The following is an 18806-nucleotide window of genomic DNA, read 5'->3' as shown; positions in this document are numbered from 1 at the left end:
GGCGTAGAAACCCCTTCCGAGCGATGGAAAAACATGGACTTTGGCGAAATGACGCTTCATCTTCTCAATTGGCTTTATGGGAGAGCGCGTAACACTCGGCGAGACGCCTCATAGTGGGGAAATGATTGTTTTGAGTCACCGTTTGGTTGCAGTAAAACCGGCGCGGAGTCGGAGTCCTTTTGGTGACGTTCAGGCGAGGGGGCTCGGTTCACGCGGGGCGGGATGTCACTATTTTCCAGCCGCCCAAAAGTGAATTCTTCAAGGTGTACGAGCTGCCCCAAAAAGTAGATCCAAAGTCGTTTGAGCCATGTTTTCGACGCTTCCCTCCGAAAGAGCGACGTCTGCGGTCAACGCAACGACTCTCCGAGCTGGATTTTTGGAGAAGGGAGCCGGCTCCCCACCGTCGGGAGAAGGCTTCCCTCCGCTTTACGGTTCGCCGGCTCCCTTTGAGAGACTCGTGTGTCAATAACGGTAAACGTAAAGACTCTTTTGAGGTGGTTTTTCCAAGTCGACGACAAAAAAGCTCAGATGGTTTTGTATTTGACAAATGTCTTATAATAATATTTTATTCAGGGAACCCCTGCAAAACACACTCATGACTAAATAATGAAGTACATTTTTCAGTATTATAAATAATATACATTATGATGATGATAATGATAGAGATAAATAATATACCATTTAAAAAAAATCCCGAAGAAATGTTTGGGAATCAAATCACTCTCGGGGCGGCAGCGGCTCAGGAGGTAGAGCGCTCGTCTCGGGATCAAGAGATCGCAGTTCGAATCCCGGCTCCTCCGTGTTACATGTGGAAGTGTCCTTGGGTAAGACACTGAACCCCTAATGCCCCCAATAAGCAGGTGAGCGCCTTACGTGGCTGCACGGCCGCTATTGGGAAATGTGGAGCGCGCTGTAAAGCGCTTTGGGAAGTCTTGACTTGAAAAGCGCTCTAGAAATGCAGATCATTTCATTTCACCAAGTTACTGGTAAGTATGTTACGCTAGTAAAAGAATCCTGACCAATGGTAGTAAAACATATCCTTGCAGCTTTTATTTCTAGAACCATGTTGAAAGCATTTTAGACAAAATGGTACAGTAGGACTCTTCTTGACACGCTAGTACAGATTCTCTTTTCTGGCAGATTTACAAACTCAAAAACAAGCTGGCTCCCGATACATCTTATCAAGTTCACCACGTTGCGAGAACGTCGTCAAATATGACGCGGCGTGGTGCCCGATAAGCCATTCGACGCCAGTCGGACGTTTTCGGTTCGGGTGCGTCCTCGTGACGATGTTCTCGAAAAGCGCTCCTTTTGTGTCGTGAAAATGCACCCAAAAAAAAAAAACCTCAGAAAACAGCTGTACGCGTTTGCTTGATTTTTTCTTGCCAAAATCCATTTCGTTCTGCTAAAACTACAAACGATTTTCTGTCGTATTATCCGAGACCGCGTACGCACGTTGTCGTTTGTTGTAACGGGACGATCCGTTTTTCGATACGTTTCTTTTCTCTTTCTACTTCCTCAAACAAACGAGAACTCCATCGCGCTTCTAAGAGTGCCGTCGATTCCGGACGACGGAACCCACCTGATCCAAAGCTGGCGTCCAAGAACCAAAATTCTGTTCTTTTTACGAGCCAAATCAAAGCCCGCCCGATTGTTGAGGTGACGTTCGAGACGGCGATTACAAAGACCAACGCGTCTCCGATACGGCGCTCAAAGAAAGTGCCCTGTATTTCTGGGGCAACCGTAGGGTGGAGAATAGTGCCGGATTGCGAGACGGACCTGACCTTTTGTGTCGGAGGCGGTTGCCGCGACGATGGACCAAATTGTATTTGCTTGTTCCTTGACGATTAAAGGGAACTCTAAGGACGAGACGAGGGCTTCAATGCTACGTAAAGTGTAAAAAAAAAAGGCCCCCTAGAAATAAACCGTAAACACGACCCAAAAATAAATAACCTAGCATCGAGCAAAAAAAAGGACCCCGAAACTACCCCAAAACCTTTACAAACGACCTGAAAAGAACGATCCAAAAAGGACAAAAAAATCTCTCTAAAAAGAAAAACGCCTAAAAAAAACGACAGAAACCTTTATAAATATTGAAAAACGTACCGACAGTCAAACCTCCCGTGACGTACCATAGGAATAACGTCGGCGGGGGGCATCGCGGATGTTTCCGGAAGCGGCGTCTCGTATGACCGACGCGCGCGTCGCCAAAAAGAGCGGCTCGCCGTTTTCCTCGGCGCCGCGATAAAGGACGTGGCGGCGCGTCGTCCGGGGGGCTCCTCATGTTACTAAACAAGGCGGGCGTGCAAAGCGGCGTGCGTCCTCTCTCTCTCCCGTGGGGGAACCTTACCCGGGCGGGCTTTGGGGGCGCCCGGCGGGAGGCCGGTGGCGTCGCAGGCTTTGGAGTATGCAGCGGGCCAGGCGGTCCACGTCCGGGTGCGTCTGAGGGTCCGAGCGCAGGCGCTCCAGCCGCCGCAGGCCGCCTTCCTCCAAAAGCATGCCGCAGTAGCGAATCGCTGCACGCAACAAAACAGTCTCTCGTCGTTGGGTTTTTTTTTTTTTTTTTTAAATGTTTTAAGGAACTTTTTACAGGACTAATAAATGGAGCGCCAATCGCGAGAAAAGGAGCCTAAACCTTAGTTTCTAGCCCCAACCTTATTTCAGAACCCTAAAATCAATTTCAAACACCGACACGCAGCCAAAACTTGAACTTTAAACCCTCACCGTAAACCTGTTTCATACAGTACCTCGAGCTCTAAATCCCTTTTGGAACCCGACATTCAGTCTAGAACTCTCAAACTCCAGTTCCTAACCTTAGACCTCGTTTTCCAAGTTGTTTTCCCCGTTTTCAGGGTCTTGGTTTTTTTGGGGGAGTGGTTCGTTTTCCAGGTTGATTTTTTTTGGGACACTTTTTACCTGTCTTTTTTTTTTCTTGTTATTCTGGGAGCGTCTTTTGGCTTTTTATCAGGTTGATTTTAGGGCGTTTTTGAGGTGGTCCTCGGCCGGGTCTAGGGAGAGCCCGAAAGGGCTTCCGGGACCACCACGATCTAAAAACGACAGGAGGGAAAGGACGAAGCCACGATAAGGGCTTTCGTATACCAGATCCCATCGGTCGTTTCCAATGTATGTCGGCTTAGATGGACGGAAGGCCCTCGCTAAGAATACAGCCGCGGATTGTCGATCGCGATAGAACGTAGCCGTTATCCCCGGTAGACTTTGGAGTTCTCACCGTTCTTGCTGCAGACATGTTGCATGGCCCACGCGGCCCACAGTTGGACTCCTGGCGTGTGGAAGCACTCCAGCAGGGGAAAGAAAGGATTAAAGGACCTGATGGAAAACACATGAATCGGAACGATAGTTTGCATCATCTGGGATCCTATCGACAAATTCAAGCACTTTCGATGCCAATTCTTCCAGTACCTTCGAAGAAAGAAATTCAGCACCGATGGACGAAAAAAAAAGGCGCTATCTTGCCGTTAGCACATACTTGGTGCTATTGTCGAGCCGCTGTAAACTGACATGAATTCTGCCGTTCAACAATGCGTGCTCGGCTTCAATATGTCACAATAGTGAGTCGGTCGGTCGGATCCCTTAAGCACACGGGTGGTAGGGGCACCATTTCCCGTGGTGTGTCTTGGGCAAGTATAGCCCGGTGGCCAACATATCTGTCGACCCGACAAAAAAGGGAAAAAAAAAGCAGAAAAATGAGCCTAACTACGGCCTTTTAGTGATATGGATTGCCCAGAAGCGGTGCGCATTCAATCTTTCAATCTTATTGCTTATTGACATACTTATTTCTATCTTTTGGCCTGCTTTTCAGAAGACCTGCGTCTAAATTTGTTAAATAGAATTGTAGATACTTTTTTTTCTGCAGGTTATCATTTATAGCACGGAAGAGTTCATGTTTTAAATTCATATTTTATTCCTTTGCATTTGCATGTGTCGCTCGATGTGTCAAAAGCTCAAATGGTTCTGAATATTACGATTATTTTGTAGATCCGTGACTATTTTAATCGATATTTTGTGCGTTTTTCACCGAGATAACGTAACGTTCAAAAAAACAAACATCCGAGGAGCCATTTATGAGCCGGTTTTCTAAAGAGAGCCGTCCTCTAGGGTGCGACCGGTAGCCACCAGAGCAGATGCGTGGGCCCCGTTTTCCAGCACTTTTTTGAAAAATGTATGGCCAGCTTTATAGCGGGACTGCTAAGAAACAAGGCGATGAGCATTTTCGAGCACTTCAGCCTAAATTCGAGCATTTTCCCGAGATGGAGATTGCGGCATTTTCAAGGATTTCGAGCAAGCGCCATTTACCTGTAGGCCACCATCTCGCAGTCGGGCGCCGGCCACTTGATGATGACGTCGTGCTGCAAGAAGAGGAAGATGCCGATCGGTCGATACGCACGTATTTAATGCTGTGTCACCGGTAGCCAATGGTAGGCGGCGTGCGGGGAGGGGGCGTGGCCTATACAGGAACAACAAACCGACGGGGCTCACGGTAAAGGTGTGCCCCCTTGTGGTCTTTTTTGCCCAGAGGGAAAAAAGGAAATGTCTTGGACAGTCGCAAGAAATGGAGAAATAGATCTCGGAGCGGTTTAGCAGTCCTTTCTGGGGTCAGGGTTATTTTCTGATCTCTCGTGGTTTTTCAGACTTTCTTGTCGGTGTTTTTTTGGATCCATTTTTGTTCTAGGCTCGTGTTTTTTTCTCAGTTCTCATATCTGGGGTCATTTTTCAGACATTTTTTGCTATTTTGCAGTTATTTGTCGGACGTTTTTGAGTCATTTTTTAGTTGTTCTTGGTTTTTTAGGGACCGTTTTTAGTGTTTGTTTCTCGGGGGTCACTTTTGAGTCATTTTTCGTCTATGTTTTGGTCATTTTTCTGGCATTTTTGGGTCGTTTCTTGATTTTTTTAAAAAAGTTTTATGGGATGCTTTTTCGGATAGTTTGTCATGTTTTGTTTCGGGGTTTTTGTTTTTCGGGATAATATTTGGGGTCGCGTTTGAAGCCAAAATGTGTATAAAGCGCGCTCGCGATCGCCAAGAAGTAAGAGACTTTGCCGCTTTTGTCTATTTCTTTGAGGACGTAGCCATTTTCAAGCAGTTGAAGTAGGTAGTTGGCTCTAATGCAAGAATATAGGATCATTTGTAACTACTTCTGGACTAACTTGTGGGGGTCAGTTAACAAAGGATCCGTTATTGCCCGATGCTGTCCCAGTCAGAGATCATAATTAACGCGTGTCCATTATTGTAATGTATTACTCTCCGGTCTCCCCAAAAATTCCGAAATCAAGAGCGAGCAACTGAGGCTGTTGTGGAATGTGGATAAAAACTCATGAAAAGTATGTAGGCCTCTGGCGAAGGTCGCGGGACGACGTTGTTGCAGGAGGTAACGAGCCGGTCTGCCGAGTGAGCCGGGGCGGGCGACCTTCACGAGATATCGCAACTTGATTTGAGGACACTATAAAGGCCAGCGTCGAAGGTCCGGAACTTTGAACATGTCCCAAATGCAATAAAGAGCGTTCCCTTTTTGCCATATCTTCTCTCTGCGTATATTTTGGGGCGATGCCCAACGACCTCTTCTCGAAAATGGCTTTTCGGTTGGATCGGGCGACCCCGATTTGAGCGAATGTCGGCTCGAGAGGCGATCTGAAGGTTCTGTGGGTGTTATACAAAATGACGCATGGACTCGCTGTCTCCTAGTTCAACAGCACCCTCTTCCGGGGAGCTCTGTTCGAGTCGCCGACGTCGAACCCTCGAAAGGCGCAAAGTCTCGCAATGACGCGGCGCTCGGGGAGATGTCTCTTACCAGCTGCTCCAGCAGCGAGGACCTGAGTTCCGGAGCCAGCGTCCAGGCCTCCTTTCCCCGAGACGTGAGGTGAGCCAGGATACCCGCGGCGAAGTAGCTGACTTCCACCTCGGGACTGTGCAAAAGAGTCCTGATGTGGTCCAGGAAGGTGTCCACCATCAGTTCGCAATGCAGCTCTCCCACTTCGGCGATGTTGTTCTGGAAAAGGAGAGGGAAGCTTGTAGCTGGCTCATCGGAGTCTCGGTCGTATCAAATAGTAGGTTTTCTGCCGAATATTTCTTTTCAAAAGAGGATCTTGTATGCTTAACTGCCCTCTAGCATAGCCTACAGGAAGAACTATCCTGGATCAATTCAATTGAAATCTCAAATGCTGTGTCGCCGGTCATGTTTGACCCTCTTCTGTTACAGATATAAGTGAGGAAAGTCAATTTGTGCTTCATCTATTTTGCCTTCCTGCTAATTGTCCTCACCGTAAGTCAATTTGAGTTCTGAAGGTTGAAAACCTTTTCTGAAAATTCATGACAGCAATTTCGTGATTTTTTTTTTTGGAAGCTTAAAATGATCCGAGTTGCCTTCATTAGGAATAGCACGTTTCAGCAGGTACTACAGGTCATTTATTTGGGGTTTTAATTTATTTTTCATCTGTTTTTTTTTTAGAAAAACAAGCCTTTAATACTTCAAACGAGCACAAATAATCTGCCCTCGGGAACAAAGATTTTTACGAGGATTTTTTTCATAAAATAAAACGATTAAAGCAAAATGTTTTTTCTCAATTTGACTTCACGTGTGAGACGGAAGGCAGCCGAGAGAGAAAGGCTCGGCCGTATCTGAGCCCGAATCAATCCGACGGTCGATACCAGCGGACTTCCCAAATATGGCGGACTTCTCTTACGGGCCCCGGTAGGAGTGGCGATAGCTCATAGCCATGAAGCTCATCTTAAAAGAAAAGCGCTTACCAAGAGACCGAGAACCTTCTGCTGAATGGACGACTCGTTCGGGAAGGACTGCGGAGAAAAAGCCAAAAGCGGTGAGTTAGCGCGCTTCGGACACGGTTTTGCGCGTGTGTGAGGAAAGGCGGCCGTGACGGTTTTGCATCGCTTGACCCTCTTGCTGACTTTGGCTCCTAAATGATATTTTTTAACTTCAGACGCGACGATGACTTTTCCTAGATGGACCCCAACGGTATAAACGATCTCGCGTGAACTCCCGTTTTTGTGGAAGCTGAACGTACAAAGATGCGATTTGGGTCGGAATGACCCGTGAGGCAAATAAAGTCCGACGCTACGTGGTTTTAGTTGCGCCAATCGGTAACAGGATTAGTTTTGGATCGCGATGCACTCTTAAATCCTGCCTCTCCAATGTGACCCCTGCGGGCACCAGGGTGCTCCCTCGGGACAGCCGAGGTGCCCGCAGACCTGCTCTGAAAATAGCTCACCGGTCGGGGTCATTGTGATTTTCTAGTCGATTTTTTTGGACCCGGTCTATTTAACCCTACTTCTAATAATGAACCTGGAAATCATTAAGGAATAACACAATAAGTGGTGTGCCCCGCTGGAAACAGCTGAGGTGCCCGCGGACCTGTTCTGAAAATATCCCACCGGTGCCGAATCATTGTGATTTCCAAGTGCTTTTCTTTTTGGGGCGGTCGACCGAGTCAAATTCCCTCTCTCTCTCTCTCGCGTACTACTACGATCGCAAAAGTGAGGGAGGGTCAGACGGACGGCGTCGAGCGAAGTAGCGGTTCAGGCGATACTCCCTAGCGTGGGCGCGTACCTGGAGAACCTTGACGAACAAGTCCAGTCCTTGGTTTTGGATGAAATGTCGGCAAGTGGTGGGCGACTCGTCGGTGAGGTTCCAGAGGGCGCTCAGGGTGAATTTGAGGGTGGCGTCGGCCACGCCCTGACTGGCTTTCTGCTGCACAATGTGAAGCAGTTGCTGCGCAAAAGGTATACCAAAAGTCTCAAGTGAAACCAACAAAAAAAAAAAAAAAACCCAACCATTTCTCAAACGCAAACGTTCACCGGTCCGGAGTCAACGTCTCTGTACCAAGTTGCCCTGAGTATTGTGACTGAAAGCGCATCGCCGTTTTAACCGTACCGTTATTAAGGCCAACTAAACACCAAAGACAATCGAGAAATGTTAGAAAGATAGCTAGATAGTTTATTCGTCCCCGTAGGGAAATTCACACTTCCAGCAGTATCCTTGTGTTGAAAAATTAAATAATAGATATAGAATATAACGTGTTGATATAGAGTGTTTAAATGGTGCTACGGAAAATACACACGGTCATGAAAATAGGGTCATATGGAAATGTGGGGTGGGGTTTCATGTGGGCTTTGACTCCCCCGGGTGGAGTTAAAGAGACTCACGGCACGAGCAAGAAACGATCTCCTCATAAGCAATATGAAGAGACTCGTCGATTTCGAAAGAAAAAGATTGCGTGGATTTATTTCTAGATACGACATTGGCAAGGTCACGGAAACGGGCCCCGCTTGGTTCCCCGCTTGCCGCACCCGAGGGAGAGGAAGGAATATTGGGGAGTTTTACCTTGACGATGAACAACTCCGCTCCCAGCTGGGCCGTTTGCTCGGTGGACAACTGAGGAACCGGAGAAGAAGACTTTTTAGCGCGGTGGGCAAACGGAAGCGCCATCCCTCACTCACTTTTGCGGCCAGTATGGAAATGATGGCCACGGCCATCCTCTGCATGTTCTGGTCTTCGTGATTGCACAGCCACTGCATGACCAGTTTGGCGGCTTCGAACCTGCGGAAGAGAAATCGCGGCGTTAAGGCGGACTCGTTAGCGTCGGAACCCCGGTTCGATACCTGTTGAAGGGCACCTCTTGTAAAATGCGGTCGCTGCAGAGGGACAGCAGGCAGTTCTTCTGCAACTGGAAAGGCAAAAGGGAGACCGGGTTTTCTTTGTAGGGAGACCCCTTCGCAACTACCCGGGCCGACTGTCGTCACGCGGCGTGCCAAAAACCTCAACGCTCCTAATTTGAGGTTCGACGCGATCGCAGCGGACAATCCCGATCGGAGAAAAGGAAGAGAGTTGCGATAAATATATTCGAGCAAAAAGATTGGACCGGGGCACTCCGGACATGCTTCATATCAGCTAAGAGCGAGAAACGTTCTTGGTCGTTTCTATCAAGTCTGTCTTACTCATTCATCCGCAAAATTTTCTTAACTTCGGCTCACTGTTAGCATGGGCACGAAGGCTACACGATAACAGTGATCTGAAGCTAAGAAACTAACAAACATACGTCGCCGATACAATAGGTGTTATAAACTCGATAGCAACGATCGAACGTTTGATTTCTCTTCCCTAGATATGAAGTCTGCGCTGCAAACTTGAGCATTTTGACGAGCGCCTCGGTCCAATCTTTTCGCTTCGATGCGTCCCAAAGTCTCTTCTTTCCTTTGATCGGAAGCGTCCGCAAAGATCCTGTAAATCTTCAATTTACGCTCACTCAGGATTTCTTCTCCGGTTCTGGCACACAAACAATAAACGTGATATTTTAACACGGAACTGGCAGAAACTCAAGCTAGGCTATCAAAGGGTTTCTAGAAGTAGTAACAACTACACCTAACTTGAGCTGTAACCCTAGTGCCAACCCTGATTTAGAACCCTAAATTTTAGTTTTCAACCCTAATCCCAATTCTGGAACCACAAAAATAGATTTAAAACCCCTTATTTGAATCCTAGCTCCTCACCCTCGTCCAACACCGAACCTAAAATAGCAACAATTTCAATGATTTCACCTCAGTTTCAAGCACTTTTCAAACCAAACATTCCAAGCATTTTCAAGGGGCACCCGTAGGAACCCTGAATAGTAAGAAAACGATATCGCGCAAGCGGACCGGATACCTGCTGGTGGTTGGGAAAGGTCTTCATGGCCTCCAGGAGGAGTCGAGTGACGGCACTCAGGAGTCGAACCGGCATCCCGGCCGCCAGATCCTGCTTGGTCAGGTTGAAAACGCAAGCGCTGGCCGCCAACTGCACGTTGAGCGTGGCCTGGTGGTTCTTCATCCCCAGGACCACCAGCTGCAAACACACACACGGCGTACAGTCCAAGCTACTTACCTGCTGCCTTTCAGACGCTGCTGTGCGGCTTATTGTTCTTTTTTGTTCCTCCTGGCACGGAGCTTCTGTTTTTCTATATTATTGGGGATTTGACTTGTCTTGTTGAATGCTAGGCTTTTATGCAGCCCCTTCGAGTGTCTGAATAGTGCTTTACAAATAAATTGGATTTGAAAAAGACAAGTCTGTGTTGCAATCTGGCACTATTCTCCGCAGTACAGTTGCCCTGATTTGGCGCGACTTCATTTTACTGACTTAATTTTGAAATATTTTGCCTGTTTATCCTGACCCAAAAACCAACAAACATAAAAACAACACCATAAACGAGAACAAAAGCAAAACCAAAAATACATGAAAAAAATGAATAAAAGACCCAAAACCACCCCAAAAAAATGACCAAAAAGATTAAAAACACAAACTTTTTAAAAAAAGGATTATAAATAAATCAACGACAGTACGATACTGACCGAAATAATCCTCACTGGAAAAATACGCTCAAATACACCCGCAAATAGACCACTTAAAAAGCCAAAAACGAGCTGGGAAAAACTACTACCACCCGAAGGAAATAAATCCCTACTAAAAAATGAACAAACACATGATCAAAAGACAGACTAAAAACCATGCAGGAAAAAAGAAAGAAAGAGCCAAAAATAAAACAAAAGACAGCCCCCCCAAAAACAACTTGAAAAACCCTGACCCTAAAAACAAAACGCAGATCGCTCCCGGTTCGCCTGCCTTGCCTGGCCGGTTTAGCACCCGTTAGCTCCGTGTGAGTTTTTTTTTTGCCAGCCGGCCCGGTTTTGGCTGCTTCACCTGAGACGCCGTGCCATTTTCCACATTCAAAACCTTTTCGACGAACGAACACAGAAACCCTATCGGGGATCGGCCGGCTAGGGTGGCCGTCGTCTCGGGAAAGAATCTGAATCTCGATATTCTGCCGGGAAAAAGGCGCGGCGTTTGCTCACAATTTGAAGGTTTTGGAATTTGCGGCAGGAAACGGGACGCGGGGAGGTTCTTTTCTGACCTTCAAGATGTCCGGCCGCGGCTTGTCCATGACGTGCGTGAATCCGAAGAGGTGAAAGAGGGCCTCTCTCACGAAACCTTCGCGCTCGCTGTAGCGGGCCAGGGCTTCGCAGATCTGCCTTTCGTTGGCTTCTCCCGTCACCTGGACCCCCCCCCCAGAAAAAACCACACCTTTACCTTCTTCATACGCAAACAAGTACACTTTTGACACCGAGCCCGTTCCTTCCTGTATCATTCGGGAATAATAGGCGCGACCGTGATTGAAATCGGACATTGACGCCATCCGCTAGGAACACAACAAATCATTTATCCTTCAAAGTCAGATTCATCATCAGGGTTTCTAAAACGTTTCCGTGGCCAAATTCAAGTGCCGATCTTTGTCAGCTTTCGTGACCCCCAAAAAATAACCCTAACCCTAAACGGTGGATAAACAAAGAGGGAGCTACGGAGAGTGCGCCTTTTCGGCCCCTTTGCAAAAGTACGCTCCTACTTTGAGGTTCCCGTCTCCGGAGAGGAATTCGGAAAATCCGGCGTCCGTGGCCAAAAGTCCCACAAAAGTCATTTGCGGCCTCTCCTCCACAAAAGCTTTCACGGCGGCATCCGTCACCTGCACAAAATGATAACGATAATGAACAAAAAATAGATCTATTTCAGGGTTGGTACACTTTTTTCATGGCCAAATTGAAGCATTTTTCAGGCCCATTTTTTCCAGTACCTTGAAAGAAATCCAGTGCCGATCAAAAGAAGGTTTTTCTCGTTGCCTTTGATGACTAATATACGGTCGCTATCTTGCTGCTAGCACATACTCAGTGCTGTTTTGAGATATTTATGCTCTACCAATGGGCTGCTATAAACTGACACGAATTCTGCCATTTTGCTTCAACAATGCTTTGTCTACAAAGATGGAAAGAGCACGAAAAGTGGTGGGTAATAATAAGATTTCAATACGGAAGACAAAATAAAGTACTTATTGTGTAAAAAGGGAAAATGAGCCCAATTGGGGGGCGGCAGTAGCTCAGGAGGTGGAGCGATCGTTTTAGGATTAAGGGATCCCAGTTCGAATCCCGGCTTGTCCGTGTTACATGTGGAAGTGTCCTTGGGTAAGACACTGAACCCCTAATACCCCCAATAAGCAGGTTAGCGCCTTACATGGCTGCAAGGCCGCTATTGGAAAATGTTGAGCACATTGTAAAGGGCTTTGGGAAGTCATTGACTTGAAAAGCGCTATATAAAATGCAGATCATTTCATTTCAATTTGGACTCATTTTAAGGATTTCGATTGCTCCGGAGCAGAGCGCTTTCAATCCTTGAGCCTGCTTATCATTTACTTATTTGAATTTCTATTTTTGTGCGTCTTTCAGAAGATCTGTATATGAATTTCTTAAAGGGTTATGTTTTTTGCATTTTATCTTGATCAATTTTGAATTGTTATTGTATTTTTTAGCATTTTGGGGGGGATTTTGTGTTGTTCGACTTGAAATCTGTGTGCAAAAGGCTAAAATTGTTTTTGTGGATCAGTGAACATTTATATTTTAGGGATCCGCTGCATGACATATTACTAAGTACTAAATCATTCGGGGCATAAAGTTTTATGATTATTGATATCATTGAAAAGACAAAAAAATCTGGAGAGCCGTTTGGGAAAGAGTCGGCTCTTCTCAGCGAGTCCGGCAAAAAGAGCCAGTTTTCGAAATAAAGGCGTTCTCGAGGGTGCGACCGGAAGGGGGCGGTGATGCTCACATGACAAAGCCATCATGAGCGTGTTAGCGTCACTTTTTATAAATGATCCTGGTCGTTAAAGTCCGATTTCCGAGAAACATGAAATTTTTCAAGTGTTTTCAAACACGTTGCCCCAAATGCAAGCCATTCCATTCAGGCATTTCCAAGCATTTCAAGTACCCGAACAAACATCAGAGTATTGTTTTACCTGCTTCCGTCCCGACACGTCCAGAGAAACCAGAGCGGGAAGAATAGCGGCTTGTCCGAGCAACTGGCGCGCCACGTCGGAGGTGAACTGTTTGTCGTCGCTGATATCCAGATGCTGAGCCAACCCACACAAAAAACAGACGGCGCTTCCTCAGAAATCCCACCATTTCCGTCGCCAGATACATTGAATCCTGTTCTTGAACCGTCTTTGCGCACTTTTGAAAGGGAAGATTGTCAACATTTTGGCCCAAACTAAAATAACAACCGACATTAAGTAACTCGAGATGAAACACGCGCAAATAGAAGGTTTTTCTTCTTGCCCGGAATGTTTTTTTGCAATCGCGTAACTGCAGATGAGCGTAACACGGACATCTGAACTGGAAAACAGCAGGGACGATAGCATAAAGCCTCAAATTCAATAACCATCTAAAAAAAACAAAACTTTGTATTCCACACACTTTTTAAAAGATGTATCAAGTCAAGTATTGTTGATTTGTTTGGCCCTTGATCACAAAGAGTCTCAAAGGGCTGCACGGACCACAGATTATTTCAAACCACAGGCGTTCGGGCTGTTGGCAATGGTCTTCGGGGCTCCTCAGAGTTCCTTGCCATGGTGTGCCATATTGGGAGTTTAAGTGACCAAAGTGAAAAAGTATAATTTTTTTAGCCAGTAGTGACGGATTCAAATGATGATTGACACATCGGTTAGCCAATGACATTCCAACACACATACATGCATATTCACGATGTGTTTTAGAATCAGAGCCGACAATCGACGTACGTAATGCCAATCGGGATTCCTTTGTACACGCAATGATCGGGTGCGCGCAATCCGTAAATGACTTTTGGAAAGAGAAGTACGTTTACGACTCTTTCACAATGTCTAAACATTTGGCCAAATTACACTTTTGGAAACGCTTTGAGATTTCTTTAGAAGAATATGTACAATACATTGCTTAGACTAGACTATGATCAAATTTGACCCGGGACCAGTTAAGGTTTCATGCTATTGACCCAGATGTTTTCCAGCCAAGATGCCTATGCGACCCTCTTCTGCAGGTATGTGATTGCAAAAAATCTTTTAGGTTAGAATAAAAACCTTCTATTTCGATGTCTTCTAACTCGGGACCAAAGGCTTGAAAAACAGCATTCGGATGACCTCGGTCCGGGATGGGGATCTTAGGGTGAATTTGACGGGATGGTTAAAATACGCGCGAGTTGCGGCCTTACCTGCAAGAGGTCCAGCTGTCCGATGAGGCCCAGCAGTTGAGCGCTGCTCATCTCCAACCTTTTGAGCTGGTGCAGCGTGAGCGAGCGTAGACGTTCTTTCAGGCCCAGCAGAGGGTTGAGGTTGGTGACGGACGTGTTGGAAAGGTCTAGGCTCTCCAGCCGGGGCAGGGAGCAGACCTCGGCCAGACCCGAATCGTAGAAGTCCACGTTGGCCAGGGAGAGCGAACGGAGGCCCCGCAGGGCCCCGAAATCGTAACGGCTGGGCTCCTCCAGAGAGGACATGGTGAGGCCCGTCAGCACCAGCCGCTGAAGGGACTCCTTTGTTAGGGGGGGGGCACAAAATCCAGACGGTTGTCCGCGTAAGAATCGGATTTGCAGACCGCGTTTCAGAGGAAAACGATTACGGAGATCCCTGGGTTTTTCTGGTTAATGGGGACCGGAACCACCCACCAAAAAAAGAGAAAATCCGCATACTAGTGTTTATTTATTTATTTATTTCAATTAGAGCGGACTAACCCACCTACCAACTGAGAATCAGAGACCGAGAGAGAACAAATTGAAGTTCAGTAAGTTGTTTCAATGAGTGTTTTTTTTTGGGCGCTCTTTGATCAAACCCCTGGAGACAGAGAGCAAGAGAGCGAAAGAGCGAGAGAGATAGCAAAAGAGAAATACATTGTTTCCGCGGCATGACGAAGCAGCGGCCGCGGGACACAAACTCTTTTTAACGAAATGCAGGGAACGCAGAGCAGGTGTCTTATCACAATACACTAAAGGTAAGATCGTGTGCCCAGGTTCCAGCATAAAATGTCAATCATTAAGTCAGGCCGGTCCGGGCCAGGCTTCTCTCTCTCTCTCTCTCTCTCTCTCTCCAGTTCATTTGATTTTTTTTCTCTTGGTGCAGGATCTGCACAGCATGCACGCTTTTGGGCGCACTTACTTTTACTCAAGTCATGAGTTGGATGACTATTTATTACTTCTACTTGAGTCATATTATTCAAAAGTAGCAGTACTTTTACTTGAGTAACACACCGTCTGATTTTTGGTCGTTCTGGTCATATTTCGGTGTTTTTTGTCCACGTTCGGTTGTTTTTTTTTGGTGGGATTTTTGTCGTTTTTGGCCAATCCTATTGCTGTTCTTTGAATTCCGCACTCTTTAAGGCAGAGATGCGTTTGTCATCCTGGAGCTGTAATGGTATTCGATCTTGTGCATTTGACATGTTACAAAGACAATAAATTCTGTTCTATTCTATCCTAAAAAGGAAGGGATTGATAGAACCGGACGGAATTCTTGATGTGTAGGCTTCCCTCTCTTGTCCTCCTTGTCATTTCAAAATCCATTGCCGTTGAAGGCTTACTGACGTTAGGTGGGAGATATTTTGTCATTAGAGCACGGCTGTCAAGATAGGGCCACCGCTCCCCTAATTAAGGATTTCCCCTTATAAAGCCGTACCTATTTACTCACAGCAAAACAGACTCTCATATCTTCTTACCTGACAATATTTGTTGGAGGCCAGTCCGTGCAGGATATCGGCGACGGTGAGGTCGGCGTTGACCCGGGCCGCGTCCAGTTCGAGCAACCTGTGCGGACAGAGCGCTCGCCGGAAAGCTTCGGCCGATATGCGTGCCGTGCGTATGCGAGCCCGGCGCAGGCGCAAAATCTGGCAGTTGCGGAACACGCCCACCGTGCTGTCGTTCAGGAGACCTGCGACGGATCAGCGGGATTTACTGGATCGCAAATGACAAAATTGATCTTCTGGGTTGGGACACGAATGTCGTCGGGGAGCGGGAATGGCGGAACGGGTCACGAAAGGGACGGAGCTCTACATGTTTAACGGCACAGGTGATGAACTCCTTTTCACCCGGGGCCACATCGGCTTAAAGGGATACCCAATTTGGTTTACGTGTTGATGAGTTGAAAAGGTTTTTAAGTGTTCCAAGCCACGTTTTGGTGGTTTTTGTGGAGAATGGCTAGGCGTTGTATCGCAGGTGACTGCAGCAACGGTAGCAGCAGCTAAAATAACACACAGAGAGCTAACAGGGGCTAAACCGGCAGGGACACGGCAGGCTAGCCGAATGGTAAAGAGGTCTAACTGGGACCGATCGGCGGAAAAACGGGAAGCCGGTCGACCAAAAGCATGCAGTAGGCAGCCGGGATAACTGGGAGCCAACAACAAAAAAACTGCAACGCAACAAACGCCAACCCGGCCGTAAATATACCGAGCGGAGATGAGCTCTAGGCATTCGCTGTCGACGAAAGGATTTGAGGTCAAACGGTCTACTCTGTGAATTAATTTCTCGAGATCCACGGCGCCCGGAATATTTTAGAACATATCTGCACGAGCGTACGGGAGGAACACGACACGTTCTGTGCCTAATTGAAAATAAAATGGTCTCAAGGGGACGGGTTTCATTTATTAATGTAAATAAACTGAATCGTTATGTAAAAAAATGATAACTACTTTATGTAAAGTAACTCAGTCGATTGATTATTCAAGTCACAAACAATATCATTACATATCTAGTCCAGACTAGAAATACCTTGCGCGTGCGTTCGTATGTAGCTCTGACTTGGATGGTTTTAGAAGGCCGGGATGAATTCATTGGTTTTCAGTGATTTCATATCGATACCATTTTCTCAAAAAAACAACTCATTTGAGACGCAAGCACGATCCGGAACCAAATTCCTCTCGTACGTAGATGTAAAATCTTCTCGGACATTTTGAGTATCGTTTATTTCTCGATCCCGCTCATCGATACGGATATACCGGTGCGTGGTGGCGCCGAGCCTCGACTTTGCTGATTTCGTAGTCACCGGCATTGTGGGAAATTTGACCTGTTTATTGTTATTGTGAGAAACTCTCGCAGGCCACATTAAATGTCGTGGCGGCCCACATTTGGCCTGCGGGCCATGAGTTTGAGAGTTTTTCCTTTTCTGCCTTGTTAGACCGCGATAAAAGAAGCGACAGCCAGAAATTGTGCTTGTTTGTAGGTGACCAAATTCTTATTTTCCACTTTAGATTGGGAAAAAAATATTTCAAAATCAAACCAAAAGATTTTCAGTTGTTCCAGCTTCTGTCTCTCGAGGTTGAGGTTTACCCATGTAAAGGCCTTTCAATTGGCGATTGAATAAATACTCATTTTCCCTAGTGTCCGGTGACTCGTCTTTACCTTCCGTAGCCATTTTTTCCAGCAGCTGGTCAGCAAGCTCCTGAGGAAAGAGCGCAGCCTCCCTGAAACACAGGGACCCGTCGGCACGTTTGACGCACAGTTGGTCCAAGTTCTGGCTCACGAAGGTCAGGCACAAGTCCGTCAGGCTGGCCGGGGACGCGTCGTCCTGCGCAGCAACATGGCGCAGTACGTCAACAGAAATGGCAACTTGTACGGTTTCCCCTGATTTTAGAAAGTTTTGGAATCGTTTCAAATTGTATCCACCGTTGTACAAGAAAATTGTTTCGAGGCAAACTTGATTTTTGCTAGACCGGTCTCGTCCTGCCCATTTCGGTCCTAGTTTTAATGAAGAGACTGTGTATCTGGGTTGGACCTCTTTGCTCTGTACACTCTGCATGTTGCACTTGACCTCCTCTGCACTGGGCAGGTCTTCCGCTGCGATACAAGGAGACACATCTGCAATTTTTCTGGTCTGGGACAGTCAAGTCTAAACAGTCAGTATTAGGAGCGGCTGTCTCATACGCGTCAGTGCCAGGGGAGACAATGTCCGGGAAGGTCAGTGTTCAATGGCTTCTCGTCTGGGAGGAGAATTCACGGGCGAATCGGGCCAGAATGACCGTGCAAGCGGTCAAAAACGACACCGTCTTTTAAGCGGCACTATTTTGAAATCAATATCAGCACGAGATTGAGTAAATGAAAGCAGCCGTGCACGCCAGCTACAAGAAAATTGTTTTGATGCAAACTTGATTTTTGGTAGACCGGTCTCATCCTGCCCATTTCGGTCCTAGTTTTAATGAAGAGACTGTGTACCCACAGAGCCAATGTAAATGAATAAAGGGGATGAATAAAGTATCTATCTATCTAAATATGTATAAGTTAGCTTTTGACATGTAAATACACAGGGGATCTAGATGTGGGATGCAATTGTTAATGAAGTCTGGGGGTAGGATTTCATAAGCATATGCTTTTTCCTACTCCCTTTCCAATATGTACGATAACATTGTGTGGTTTATTTTCTTTTTTGGATTTGTTGTTTTGTTTTTGCTTGTTCTGTTCGAAATAAAAGTTGTATTCATTCTTTCATAGTGAGATTATCCAAATCGTTTTTTTAGCAACGCTAGGAATCATCCAGTACTACACACTGTCCCTTTAATAAAGGGATCAATCGGCTGAGATTGACAGGCAAGAAGATGGGAAGAGAAACTTACTGTATTGAAAAAGCTGGAGGCCATAGTTGTGGAAAGTTCTATATTATGCAAAAGAGAAGTATTATCTTTGCAGACTCCAGCTTGGCTGAGAAGCGGCGACGCTAACGATGCTAACAAGCTAGCTCACTTGTTGTCGCCCCCGTTCTCTCTCCGAGCCTCGACGATATCCCACAAGGCTGCAAATCATGTTTCTTTATTGTTTACAGCTTAAAGGTGACGACTTTTTGATCGATATGCGCAGCCTAAACGTATTTTATGAGATGACGTCAAGAAGTAAGAACTGTGAGCTCTTCCTGACGTGACAGACCGTAAACAAAAGGTCACGGACCCGGAAGTTGATGACTGAATAGTGGGCGGGCTTACG

At 46.5% G+C, this 18806-nt stretch overlaps 1 protein-coding gene across 1 annotated transcript; it reads right to left on the bottom strand.

Moving 5' to 3' along the window:
* Nucleotides 1-1022: 1022 nt before the first annotated feature.
* On the bottom strand, nucleotides 1023-18771 carry zyg11 (zyg-11 family member, cell cycle regulator). Its single transcript, XM_088350422.1, has 17 exons — nucleotides 18443-18771; nucleotides 17235-17400; nucleotides 15557-15768; nucleotides 14067-14384; nucleotides 12838-12951; nucleotides 11401-11517; nucleotides 10912-11052; nucleotides 9672-9848; nucleotides 8630-8694; nucleotides 8468-8567; nucleotides 8352-8402; nucleotides 7578-7739; nucleotides 6761-6808; nucleotides 5805-6002; nucleotides 4315-4367; nucleotides 3230-3327; nucleotides 1023-2516 (listed from the first exon to the last, which is right to left on the bottom strand). The coding sequence occupies exons 1-17, from the start codon at nucleotides 18464-18466 to the stop codon at nucleotides 2347-2349; spliced, it is 2214 nt and encodes a 737-aa protein (XP_088206548.1). The 5' UTR covers nucleotides 18467-18771; the 3' UTR covers nucleotides 1023-2346.
* Between the last annotated feature and the right edge of the window lie 35 nt (nucleotides 18772-18806).

This window comes from Urocampus carinirostris, chromosome 12, assembly GCF_059441175.1.
Source record: "Urocampus carinirostris isolate Australia breed hairy pipefish chromosome 12, RoL_Ucar_1.0, whole genome shotgun sequence".
NCBI lineage: Eukaryota > Metazoa > Chordata > Actinopteri > Syngnathiformes > Syngnathidae > Urocampus > Urocampus carinirostris.
Note: the sequence above shows the minus strand (reverse complement) of the source record. Positions and strands in the feature narration are given on the sequence as shown.